Source organism: Durio zibethinus, chromosome 21 (assembly GCF_047325235.1).
Source record: "Durio zibethinus cultivar Kanyao isolate XHJ-2024 chromosome 21, ASM4732523v1, whole genome shotgun sequence".
In the NCBI taxonomy this organism is placed as follows: Eukaryota; Viridiplantae; Streptophyta; class Magnoliopsida; order Malvales; family Malvaceae; genus Durio; species Durio zibethinus.
The window spans coordinates 15,183,490-15,197,754 of record NC_143182.1 but is presented as its reverse complement, the minus strand read 5'-3'; the positions used below and the strand labels follow the sequence as shown (position 1 = coordinate 15,197,754).

Genomic DNA, 14,265 nt, shown 5'->3' with positions numbered 1-14,265 from the left:
TAAAGGTAAAAAAAAAAAAAAGTAAGAGTAATCCTATGACAGTCTCTAATAAAAAATATCAAAAATTGATCTTTGAAAATGAAACTTATGAATTTTTTAAACTAATAAAACATATTAAGTTGGTAAAATAGTTGAACAAGATGCCAACCAAAATTTTACTATTATTATTTTTGCTAAGCTCAGAGTCACACCGTAATACTTTATTAAAGGTGTTGAATTAAGCATATGTGTCCCATAATATTTTTGTTGAATACGTGAAACAATTTGTTGGCAATTTGGTGATCTTAAAATACATCTCTTTCAATGATGAAAAGATTTTTTCTGAAGGTCGAGAAAATACCAAGGCTCTTCACATTACTATAAAATGAGTTATATAATGACTAAGATTTTGATCGATAATGGCTCATCAATCAGTGTTATGCTTATGACTACTTTGACAAAATTATCTATTAATGGATCTTACATGAAACCTAGTCATATGTAGCTTGAGCCTTCAATAGGACTTGAAAAGAGGTGCTAAGAGATAGAAATATCATTGTAGATTGACCTTTGCACTTCAATGTGAAATTTCAAGTTATGGATATCTCTCTTTTATATAGTTGCTTGTTAGATAGGTTATGGATTCATATGGTAGGTGCTATTTCATTCTTGTTATACCATAAAGTCAAATTTATTATCGATGGAAAGCTTACATGTGTGGCAGAAGAAGAAGATTTACTTGTAACCTAACTAGTAAACACTCATTATGTGAAAGCAATTGATAAAACCTTAAAATGTTCTTATATATCTTTTGAGATTACTAACGCTATGTATGTGGTTGAAGGATCCAAATTATATTCACCGCACCTGTCTATAACTACTAAAATGGTCGTTAAGTAGCTTAATGAAAGAGAATGGCAACCTGAAGCTGGACTTGAAAGAAATCTATAATGAATTGCAAAGTTACCAGCAATATATAAAAAGAATGATAGATTTGGCTTGAGGTATAAACCAATGAGAGGGGATAAAATGAAAATAATGAATGAGAAGAAAAAAAGAGGATGGTTAATCTATAAGGATATGAGCCGAAGTCAGAGCCAATGGTCATTCTTTACCTTTATAATTCTTTATGTTCAATGGGATGTATTTATCCAGCTTCACCCTAAGCCTCAAGTGCGAAATTGGTATAATTTTTTTTTTGAGTTGGCCATTCAGATGGTGGATGGGAGAGAAAAGAAGGTCCAAGATGAAAAGCTATTCGTGCACCCGTGCCTTCCAAATTTCAAGCTAAACTTCCGAAAAGTAATATACTGTGAAACTTTAAATCCCTAATTGCTTATTATAACCATTAAGAGATTTTTATGGTATTTTACTTTTGTTGTTTTAATAAAAGACTTAGAAGATGTATCTACATTTCTTCTATTTCTCTCATTTTTAATCCATTTCTCTTTTCATTCTCCCTTTTTTCATTTTCTTGCCATTCCAATATTATGTATCGATCGTTTCTTAATTTCTCCCATTTATAGATTTTCAAATAATAAACATGAAGATAATCATAACAATAATCTTGGATTCAATTTCAAAACCCAATTCATGTTGATGAACTTGATAATGAAGAAAATTAAGATAATTACACACTGCCTCATGATTTTTGAAATTAATAGAACATGAAGATAAGCCAATTGAGCCTTAGCATGAAGTTACCAAATTAGTGAATTTAAGGGATGATAAAAATAGAAGAGAAGTTAAAGTTGGTACATCCATTTCACTAATAGATAGGCAAAGACTAGAAAAACTACTCTAAGAATACATTGATGTGTTCACATGGTCTTATTAAGATATGTCAAGACTCAGCACTAATATTGTAAAGCACAAATTGCCTTTGAAATATGAATGTAAGTTGGTATAACAAAAACAAAGATGCATAAAGCTAGAGATGCTGCTAAAAATAAAGAAAACGTGTAAAAGCAATTTGATGCTGGATTTCTAAGGTGACAAAATATCCTAAATGGGTAGCCAATATAATGCCAATTCTTAAAAAAGATGAGAAGGGGAAAATATGCATTGATTATCGAGATCTGAATAGGGCAAGTCACAAGAATAATTTTTTTCTGCCCCATATCGATACCCTAGTAGATAATACTACTCGACATTCCACATTTTTTTTTTATGGATGGCTTCTCAAGCTACAATTAAATCAAAATGGCTCAAGATGATATGGAGAAAATAACGTTTGTGACCACGTAAAGGATATTCTGTTACAAAGTCATGCCATTTGGGTTAAAAATGCTGGTCGTACTTATCAAAGAGTAATGGTGACTCTCTTTCATGACATGATGCATAAAAAGATAGAAATGTACATAGATGATATGATTGCCAAATCTCATGAATGAGAGGATCATGTAGTCAATCTTAAAAAGCTGTTTAACAGGTTAAAAAAATTTTAGCTAAAGTTGAATCTTGTCAAGTGTACATTTGATGCTAAATCAAAAAAATTATTGGGCTTTGTGGTTAGTGAAAGACGAATCAAAATAGATCCAGATAAGACACATGCTATTAAGAATTTATCTCCTCTTCATACCCTAAACAAAATGCAAAACTTTTGGAGAGATTGAACTATATTACTCCTTTCATCTCTCAACTCACCTATAAGTGCGATCCCATTTTCAAGCTTCTTAGAAAACATAATCTAGAAGAATGGAATGATGAATGCCAAGAAGCTTTTGATAACTTCAAAGAATACTTGTTAAGTCCACCCATGTTGGTGCCACTAGTTCCAGGAAAACCTTTAAGTTTGTACTTAACAATCTATGAAAATTCAATGAGATGTGTGCTGGGAAAAAGAGATAAAACTAACAGGAAGGAACGAACAATTTACTACTTAAGCAAGTTCACTAATTATGAGTCAAAATATTCACCATTGGAGAAGATATGTTACGCATTGGCATAGATAGGTCAGAGGCTTAGACAATGCATGCTTTATCATACTACTTGGTTTATAGCAAAGTTGGATCTCATTAAATATATCTTTGAGAAGCCTTTATTGACAGAGAGAATAATGCGATGGCAAGTTATGCTTTCAAAATATGATATTGTTTATGTAACTCAAAAAGCTATTAAAGAAAATGCAATAGTTGAGTTTTTTATCAATCATGCAACTGAAAATTATGAACCACTGAAGCTTGATTTTTCAGATGACGATGTGATAGTCATTGAAAAGAATGAACCTATTGAGAAATCTTATAGGATGTATTTTGATAGAGCTGCTAATGCTTTGAATCATGGCATTGGGGTAATTTTAATATCTCTCAATGGACACTATTATGCTATCACAGCTAGATTAAATTTCAACTGCACAAATAATATGACTGAATATGAGGTTTATGTTATGGGTTTGTAAGTAGTAATTGAAAAGAAGATCCAAGTGTTAGATATGTTTGGAGATTTAACTCTGGTCATTTATCAATTATGAAGTAAATGGGAAACAAGAGATTCAAAGTTGATCTAATATCATAAATACATTTCCAAGTTAATCAAGCAATTTGAAAAAGTTTGGTATGAGCATTTGTCTAGAGAAAAGAATCAGATTACTGATGCACTAGCTATTTTAGCTGTAATGATCAAAATAAATGCAAATACTAAGATCCAACCCGTTAAGTTGGATGTGAAAGATATGCTAGCATATTGTCAAGTATTGAAAAAGAAGTTTATGAAAAACTATGGTATCATGATATTCTATAATACACCAAAAGTTAGTAATACATGGATGATGCAACAAAAAATGATAAAAGGATTATCAGAAAGTTGGCTATGGGTTTCTTCCTTGATGGAGATATCCTTTATAAAAAAAGTCGATATCAGGTGCTCTTAAGGTATATGAATGCAACTAAAACAAAAAGGATTCTGAAAGTAATGCATAATGGAGTTTGTAAAGCACATGTGAATGGTCATATGAAGGCTAAACAAATTATGAAGGCTGGCTATTATTGGTCGATAATAGAGAGTAATTGTATTGATTATGCTAAAAGATGCTATAAGTGTTAGATTTACGCTAATAAGATTCACGTTCCCCCATCAACTTTTCACGTTTTGGTTTCTTTATGGCCATTCTCTATGTGGGGCATGGATAACGTTAGTCCCATTACTCCAAAAGTTTTGAATGGGCATACATTCATCTTTATAATGATTGATTGTTTCACAAAATGGGTAAAAGCTACATTGTATGCTAGCATGACCCGATCAGTAGTATGCAAGTTCATAAAAAAAAGATAATATGCATATATAGGCTTCTAGAGACGATTATTTCTAATAATGCCAAAATTTTGAACAGCAAAATGATAAATAAAGTCTGTGCTCAATTCAAGATCCATCATCATAATTCAGTACCATATCATCCGAAGATGAATAGGGCAATAAAAGCCAAAAAAAGAATATAGCAACCTACCTCAACTAAGTCATCTAATCGATCCAACTAAATTGGCCCAGACCAGTATTGATTGGACCATTGACTAGTCCAGTTCAGGTAAATTTTTTGTTTTTTAATTTATTTTTTATTTTTGTTTTATTATTTTTAGTTTTTATAGTTATTATTTACGCACATTTAAAATTTTAACTTTGCTAAAATAAACATTTGTTAATTTTTATAATAATAATATTAATAAAAAAGGACAAATAATATATATGAAATAATAAAAAATGAAAACAAAAAGATAAATAATACTAAATAATGAAAAATAAAGTATGAATTTTTTATAATTCTACTAAAACTTAAAATGAACTTTATAAAATACTATAATAAAAATAACTAATGATTATGATACTAACAATACTAAAAAAATGATTTTTAAACGTTGATAATTTTTAAATTTGGAAAAAATGAAAAATAACAAAAAATTAATAAAAATATAATAAAAAAGGTAATAAATGAAATTTTTATTTGAGGACGAGATTCTAAATACTCTAAGTAGTGATGCTTATGAAATCTCTATGTGAGAAAATTTTTTTTAAATACTATCAACATATTGGAGTATTTTATAAAAAGTTTTCAATACAATATAAATTTTCCGTTTTTGCTATAAAGTGAAATAAAAATTAACTGAAATTATCAATAAAAATAATAAAAATAAGGAAAAAGAAATTTTTGCCTAATGATGGAATTTTAAGATATTCCGAGCAATGATGTCTTAAAAATCTCTATGTGAGAAAATTTTTTGACATACTACTAGTGTATTGATGTATTTATAAAAAATTTTTAGTATGATAAAAATTTCTCTTTCTTTCAAAAAAATAATAACTAAAAAACCAATAAAATTTCTAAAGGAAACATAAAATGTGTTCATCGATATTTTGTCATTTGTATTATATGCACATCCTTATTTTTATAAAAAGTAAATACAAGCATCCAAGAATGAGATTCTAAGATATTCTAAAAAGTGATGCCTGAGAAATCTCTATATACGAAAAAGTTCTTTTAATGTTATCAACGTACTAGAATATTTTAAAAATTATTTCAATAAAAGGGTTCCAATTTATTTTTTTCAAATAAAATGGAATAACAATAAAAAATTAAAAAAAACAAAATTTTGATAAATAAAAGAAGACAAGGAAATTATTCTTAAACACTAAAACTAAGATCGTTTTTATCAAACAATGAATCTACGAACACTAATTGTTGTTGCCACTGTCAAACAATGAATCTCCGAACACATACAGAGCCGGCACAAGAGGCTTACTGTGAATTAGCAAGAAGATATGAAGGAAAGCAACTAAGAATACGTTCGACGAAATCAAGTTGCTCCTCATCTTTCCAAATGAAAATATTATTTGTGTAAGAAAAAGTTAGAAGAGTGGAACATCAAAGGCCAATTGAGCTTGAAAAGAGTGGAAAAAAAATTTTGATTATCAGTCGCAATGATGCATAGTTTTTTTCCCCTTAATGCATAGATTGTGGTTTAATCTTTTGACCTGAAATCAAATCAAGCCAGCCAGCATTTTCTTCTTCAGCGGAGAAAATATTTTTAATGACCAAGTATGCCAAGAATAGGACACAACTGAAATGAAAGTACAACCAACGCGATACAGAATTTCATGAGTATCACATGAATTTTTTTATTTTTTTATGACATTTAATAATTAATTTGAAATTGTTTCATTCGAATTTTGTTTCTGTTTTCACTTCTTTAATTATTGCATTCAAAAGGAAAAAAAAAAAAAAAAAACCACAACAGAAACTTATTTTAAATTACTGACGAAATCAAATCGGATTATCAATCATATTTGACTCTTCATAATAATTAATTATTCATCAAGATATATCATTTCGTGTTCAAGGATGAGATTAAACCTTTTTCTAAGTAACAACAACTCGAGTATTTTAACTGATTCATTTTAAGCATTATAATACATATAATATCTAATTTGCATAGGCATCACTTAAGTAAAAAAAAAACCTTGCATTAGTTGGCAAACGAGTTGGCCATGAACGTGCTGAAAATGAGATGAGAACCCTACTATCTTCCACGTAAAAATCATGATTATCTCAAATAGTATTTAATAATTCCAAAAAATAATAGTAACAATTGTGTCACTTCGCCACGAAAAGAAGTTAATAATGGTGCAACGTACTGCTTTTTTTTTTTTTAATAATTCAAATTTTGTTTATCATCCAGAGAATTCACAATTAACCATTAAAATCTAGCAACTATATCTTTTCCAAATTAAAATTGATAATCCTGTGATCGAATTATTGTAAACTTGTATACGTCTTCAAATATTAATTAACTAGCTGCTTTAAATTAAGAGGAAGCAAACAGTACTGTCATTGATGCAATGACGTGCTATAGCTGAATAGACAGTTTCAGTAAGATGCAAAGCATCCCAAAAGTAGTTTGGTTTGAGTTGGGGCATGAAGTAAGAAATGCTACGTCGCTTTCATATATTTCTTTAACTATATTATTGTATTATATTTAAAAATATCAAATTATTAATAAAAATTATCAAATTTAGATATATATATATATCTGTGTGTGTATATATATATATATATATAATTGATAGAGAACATAGAGACGAAGTTTTTAGATAAAATTTTTATTAAAAATGATTAAATAAAAATTAAAATAAAAAATCAAAATAGATAAAATAAAAGTTCTTATTACATAAATCAAATTTATAAATTTTAAAAAAATAATAATATATTTTAATATACTTTTAAATAAGTATTTTTAGTGAAAATTTTGACATGATTTTTATTGTTAAATAAATATTGATCAAAACTATGAATGATATTTTTATTATTTTTTACAAATTATTAATTTTTTATTAAATTTTATCAATCTATCATTTTGAATTTTTATTATAATTTTATTAAATTATTTAAAAAAATAAAATTGACCCTAGTGGATATGGTAATTGAGCATATTTTTTCCTTTGCATGTGCCCCATTAAGAAGGGTAAATCATAAATGTTTCATTTTATTACTTTTGTTTTCACATAAATAATTATTGATGTTAACATGCATGTGATGTGATTCGATGAGATATTCTTACTAAACGTTGCATGATTTCTTTTCCAAATTAAAATTGATAATCCTGTGATCGAATTATTGTAAACTTGTATACGTCTTCAAATATTAATTAACTAGCTGCTTTAAATTAAGAGGAAAGCAAACTGTACTGTCATTGATGCAATGACTTGCTATTGCTGAATTGAGTGTTTCGTTAAGATGACAAGCATGAGGGTTGGAGTAAAAAATGGTACGTCGCTTTCATATATTTTTTTATTATATTATTATACTATATTTAAAATTATCAAATTATTATTAAAAATTATTTAATCTATATATCATGGATAGAAAAGACTTAGATAAAATTTTTTAGATGCAATTTTTTATTAAAAATAATTAAATAAAAATCAGAATTAAAACTCAAAATCGATAAAATAAAAATTTTTCTCATATAGATCAAATAAATACATTTTTAAAAAAATTAATAAATTATGATATATTTTTTAAATAAGTATTTTTAGTGAAAAATTTGACATTAATTTTATCATTAAATAAATATTAATCAAATTCAAATTATAAATAATATTTTCATTATTTTTTACATATTAATTTTTTATTGAATTTTATCAATTTATCGTTTTAAAATATTTATTATAATTTTATTAAATTATTTTTAATAAAAAATTCTACCAACTGTATTTAAAATATTTTATTTAAATATTACTCTCGTGGATATGGCAATTGTACATATTTTTCCCTTTGCATGTGCCGATTAAAAAGGATAAAGTATAAATGTTTTCTTTTATTCCTTTTGTTTTCACATAAATAATTATTGATGTTAACATTCTTGTGATGTGATTAGATGAGATATTTTTTTTAAACGTTGCATGATTTCTTTCACTGCAAGTACTGGCCATGATTTTGATAATTTTTATAGTCAACAAAAAATTTATTTTGCTGCTATCTTTGGACGGTAAGTGATTGAAGTAAGTAAGAAAAATATGTAGGGCTAGCAATGGAAATCAAAAGTTCAAAGCAGTGTAGATATGTAGGGTGGCATGCACCTAGGTTTGTCAAAAGTCATTACTCATTATTCGGATTAGTGTCAATTATAGGTCTACTGCCAGCGGAACATACTGCATCTTCCTTCAGTAGTGCATTTGTTGTGAGATCCATATATACTGCACCTTCCCTTCCCCTCTCCTTCTCTTCACTTCAAAATTCTTAAAATCTGTAGCGATTGTCCCGTCTTTCTTTCTCACACAACAGTTTGAAACTTTTAGCACCTCAATGGCTTTCATTTTTGCTAGTTGTCTTGGTTTGCTTAGTCTGTTTTTTCAGTGCTTCTATGTCATTCATATTTATTCTGAATCTTATTTACCACCTGTTTTCAAGAATAATCAAACTGCCTTCCTCCAATATCTAGCTTCCGAAAATTTGTCTCTTCGATTGCCAGCTCTATATGTTTTTGGAGACTCGTATATAGATGCTGGTAATAACAATTTTCTTGACACAATAGCCAAAGCCAATTTCTTACCATATGGTATTGATTTTGGAGGAGTGCCAACCGGTCGTGCCACCAACGGGAGAACCGTTGTGGATTTTATTGGTACAGGGATTGTAATTTTTTTGTATTCCATGCTACTTGTTGCTTACTTTATATCGGCAAAAATATGATTTTTGGTTCATGTTGTATTTCTTGTAAGTTTGCTTTTCTCTGATTTCTGATATTCACTTTTAATGATGAAGCTCAAGTTGCTGGCCTGCCATTTCCACCCCCAATGCTCGGATTGTCTGAAACCGAGAGGAAAATCTTTGTTAGTGGTGTAAATTATGGCTCTGGTTCTAGCGGGATACTGCCTCTGCCTCCTCCTGCTGTGGAAATATTTGTGAGTTATCTTAGCCACAAAAATAAATTTGCAATTTTTCTTGCTTCAAGTTATTTTTCCTAATCACTATGTGAAATTTAGAGTACCAAAACTTAAACTTCTGACTACAATTGACCTTTTGTATATAATACTACACCAGGGACATATTTTGAGCTTCGATGAACAAATAGAGTTGTTGAACGACACAACAAGAAACTTGAAGGGTCATTTTGACAGCCCTGAAAGCTTTTCTCTTTACCTGTCTAAGTCATTGTTCTTTATCCACATAGGGACCAATGACTTAGGCATATATTGGGATCTTGAACAAAAGCGAAAGTTCCGAACTGCAGAAGATTATGCACTCTTCTTATCGGAGGAGTTGTCCGGTAGATTGGAGGTAAATGACTGTTTTAAATTTATCTTTACATAGTATTGAAATTGTATATTCAATTTTATACATTTTTAATGATCATGATGCAGGCAATATACCAACTGGGAGCAAGGAAATTCCTGGTTAACAATGTTTCTCCATTAGGCTGCCAACCTTTCAATCTGAACACAAAAATGCACAATACTTCCTGTGTTGAAGATGTTAACCAGAGAATAGCTTTCTACAATGGACTCCTTCCCAACTTGTTGACAAAGTTGGAAACATCCTTGAAGGGTTCCACATTTGTGCTGTATGATCTATATAAAGTGTTTGAAGATGTTTACACTCAACCAGCAGCATATGGTGAGAATTGTTAGGAAAAAGAATACCACACCAAAATTTTCTCTCTTATTTAATAAAATATTATGAAACATTTAGTTCATTTGTTCTTTGCTAATGCAGGGTTTACGAATGTCAATGGTTCTTGTTGCATTGACGAAGCGAGGAATGGAACTAGAGGATGCGCCAGAAATGTTGCTCCTTGCGCTGACAGAACGAGCCATGTCTTCTTTGACCCATTCCATCCGACCGAGAGTTTTCATTTCATTTGGATGAGGCGCTTTTTGAAGGACCAGTCTGTCTGTTCTCCATTTACCTTGTTTGAGTTAATGCAACTTTAAGGATTTTCTCTAGGAGTACTGTTTATATACTTTCAGTTAATTTCGAATGATTTAATTTTAAGAATGTAGTGAAACAATGTTGTTGGAAGTTGTGTTTTAAAGCTTATCAGATCACACTCTCATTACTCATTGTCTTTTAAGTGGTTGAAGTCATTTCACACTGTTGCAAATATGATGCTTTATTCCCTTTTTATGCTTAGCTTGATGCGAACAAATCCTAGATACCATCAATCAATTACTTTTGAAGCAGCCCCTGCTCAAAAACAGGCCCAGCTGCTAATAAATATTCTAATTTGATTCTTAGTCTTCTCTTTGGCATAACTAGATTTTAGGCAATTTGCTAATTTTTTTTCAATAATTAAAATTCTTTTATCAGAAGAAAAAAAAAAGCAGGGAAAACTTGCTACAAAGAGCAATGGAGTTGTACCATGACAGGTTACAAAACCAAAAGAAAAAAGACAACTGCATCATCTGAACAAACCAATTAGCTATCTACTCTTCAATCTGAAAACCAAATGACTGGTTTGACACTTTAAAGTCTTCATACCCCACTGAAATTCTTCACCCAATCCCCAGCCTGTCTTGTCAACAAGGAGACTTGCAACACTTTTTAATAAAAAATTAAACACTTTTTACGCTTTTTGTGCTTTCTCGGACTGAACTTCTCAACAATGGATATTTTAATAAAAATTAAGGTAAAGCAAGTAATGTATACTGATCTGGTTCTTGAATAACATAACTAAGCGGTCTTTTATGTTATTATCAATGGACAGCCAAGAAAGACAACATGCAATTCTTCTTATTGACTTAAGCATTTCTTTCTCTTTAAAGGAAACAAGGAAAAAAAAAATTGAAGGGCCAAGTCTTACTATGAAATTTATTCTGTTATGTTGGCATTAAGAAAGCATAAGACACATGGTCAGATTTAAGATTGTATTAGCTGAATCAAGTTGATGGGAGAAGAAACTGATGAATCCTTTAAGAGACGCCCTGCCCATATGAAATGCATACTCTCGCTTGGGTGCATTGGGTCGAAGAAAACATGGCTACTTCTGTCTTTGCATGGTGCTACATTTGCAAGACATGGTTTAGTTAAACCTTTATCTATTTCAGTACAACAACTGCTCCTTACATCGGTAAATCCTGCAGAAAAAAAAAAGAAAAATATATCTTTGATCTCAAATGTCAAAGCAAAAGAATTACTAAGGTTTGATCCCAAACACCAAATTTGATGGAACATTTAATTACTTACAATTAAGTAAATCTATTTTCAATCACAATGTCAATTTGGGCCTAAATATTGAACAATACTCACCATACCAGGTAGGCGATGCATAGACATCTTGAAAAATTTTATATAGATCTCCAAGAACAAATTTTGATCCCGAAAGGGTGGATTGCAAGTCTTTTAATAAATTAGTCAGGCGTTTGTTAAATAACAATGCCCGGTTGTTGGCTAAGTAGTCGCATTCTGGTCCATTCCTACCTCCACTTATTAGATGCGGCTGACATCCTATTGGAGATGCATTATTCACCACAATTTTACGTGCACCAAGCTGATATAATCTCTATATATGTATAAAAAACAAGAACAAAAACAACAAATTTGGTGTTAAATGGTTGCCACTAATTGCCAAATATAAAAAGAAAAAGGAAAAAAATTCCATCTCTATAATTAGATCAAGGCAACCATCTAATTAATTTGAGGTTACATCTGATAATTCATGCATCTGTGTCATATATGTTTCATATTAAGCACGTACAAAATATAAAAATTGTTGTGTTACAATTTCTATGAATATTTTAAATATAAGATATATTTTTTAATTTTTATCAAATTTATATATTTTTTTAATTTTAAACTGTACTGCTTTTATATATTTTTCATATCGTTTACATATTATGTATAAAATTATCAAAAGATTTAGAATATTTTAACATTGGTTCTGACTAATTTACCTGTAAATGCTTGGATAAGTCTTTAATGAGAAGTTGAGTATAATAGTTCTCATCATAGAAATAGCGCAGTCCATCCCACTCGATATCCAAGTCATATGCAACACTATTGATAAAAAAAAGTGATTTTGACAAGTATCTAGAAAAACTTTCCTTGCTTTGAAATTGACTCTGCAACCCTTTTGTTGTGCTCTCGAACAAATCTACTTGCTCCTTCAAGCTTGGCATTCGTTCCTGATGAAATTACAAATTCTACTTAAAAAAAAAGTGTTTGATAATACAATATGTCCAAGAAAAAAAAAACAAACAAATAATATGAAAGAAAAATTATGCAAATTAGGGTGTCTTACAAACAGTTTTCCAAATTTTTCAAGGATGCCAGTGAAACCGCAAGCATAATTTATACCAGTTTGAGGAATTCTCTTATCTCCCTTAGACAAGCTTAGCACAGGAGGAGGGAATGGCAAGCCAACAATTTGAGCTGCATAATTATATTAATAAAAAATGAAGTAACCAATAATTTTTACACGAGAGTAAAAATTGAGGACAACACAAAAATCAATAACTTGTAATTCATTAATTTTTTATTTTCATACCAATGAAATCCGCTACTGTTCTTCCGTTGGTGTAACGACCCGTAGGTTTTCCACCAAAATCTATTCCATATGGAGTATAATTTCTTTCAATTTGCGGGACATGAACATAATTATTATTTCCCGCATCAACATAAGAGTCTCCAAATACGTATAAAGCTGGCACATCAAAGTTGATGTTCTCTAAGGATAAATATTTCAAAATAGATTTTTTACTTATTATAAATGGAGGTACTGTAACAACATCTGCAGAACCAAGTGAGAAGAATTGATATTGAAGAAAGAGGAAGAAAATGAAAATGCAATTGACTATTTTCATGATCTTTTCTTGACTAGGAAAAACAAAAGTTGGTATTGTACTATTGATTTATTTATGTACTTTAAATTAGTATTTATACTGAGCATTTGCCTTTTCGGTTTACAATGTTCAATGTCGACATTCCAAAATTAATAACTTTACGTTACTTGCTTTTAACAAGCTTTAAATGTTATGAGGTTCGTTTTTGAACAAATAATCATGATAATTACTCTTTTTTGCAAAATATATCAAGCCTTCCATTTCATAATATTTTATTATTAAAATATGAAAAATAATTATACAACAATATTTTTAATATTTCAAAATTAAAATTAATAAAAAAGATGAGAACAGAACAAAGAAATACCTTTCGTGCTATTGCTCGTTCTTACTATATATGCTGTGTTAGGTGGGGGCTTGCAGATGTTTCGAATTGCTGAAACAGGCAAACAACTTATTTTGCTCCATAAAATTATGGGGTACATTAACTCATTTCAGCCACCATAAATCTTAAGGTACATATAATTAATGAATCGTTAAAATTAAAACCAAGGATTCGATTCGATCCCTTCCAGATTTATAAGGACTTGCATTTACACTTGCCTGAACTCGCTGAAATTTCAAATTGACTATATAATTTCTTTGTTACGTAATGGCTATAACTTTAAAGCCTAGCAAGAGGAATGGTTAAAAATGCACACTTCCTTCTTTATACAAAAAGTCAGGATAAAAGATTAGCCCTTTTTTTTTTTTATTAGCAATAAAAACAAAAGTTGTTCTGTCTACTTACAAGCAATGAGAAAGAGAAGTAAACTGTTAAACATTCAACTTAAAATCAATTGACATAAAGAGAAGCTAATTGATTTTAAGTTAGATGCTTAACACAAACGCTGACAGATATTCATTGGCAAATAAGAAAAAGGGACTTAAGCATACACCATCAGGGAGATACGGCAATGGAAGGTAGAGAATCTATATCGAAATAGGCACTATAAATCTGGCATTCTAAAATACAGT

General features: G+C 29.6%; 2 protein-coding genes across 2 annotated transcripts; one reads left to right on the top strand and one right to left on the bottom strand.

Moving 5' to 3' along the window:
• The first annotated feature begins 8,196 nt into the window (after positions 1–8,196).
• Positions 8,197–11,058, top strand: LOC111306541 (GDSL esterase/lipase 7-like). Its single transcript, XM_089750616.1, has 5 exons — positions 8,197–9,092; positions 9,233–9,372; positions 9,512–9,748; positions 9,832–10,084; positions 10,184–11,058. Exons 1-5 carry the CDS (start codon positions 8,774–8,776, stop codon positions 10,399–10,401), a joined length of 1,167 nt encoding a protein of 388 aa, XP_089606742.1. The 5' UTR covers positions 8,197–8,773; the 3' UTR covers positions 10,402–11,058.
• A 268-nt stretch (positions 11,059–11,326) lies between these two features.
• Positions 11,327–13,733, bottom strand: LOC111306549 (GDSL esterase/lipase 7-like). Its single transcript, XM_089751119.1, has 6 exons — positions 13,616–13,733; positions 12,954–13,196; positions 12,708–12,838; positions 12,361–12,591; positions 11,717–11,969; positions 11,327–11,544 (listed from the first exon to the last, which is right to left on the bottom strand). The coding sequence occupies exons 1-6, from the start codon at positions 13,731–13,733 to the stop codon at positions 11,327–11,329; spliced, it is 1,194 nt and encodes a 397-aa protein (XP_089607245.1).
• Positions 13,734–14,265: the final 532 nt, after the last annotated feature.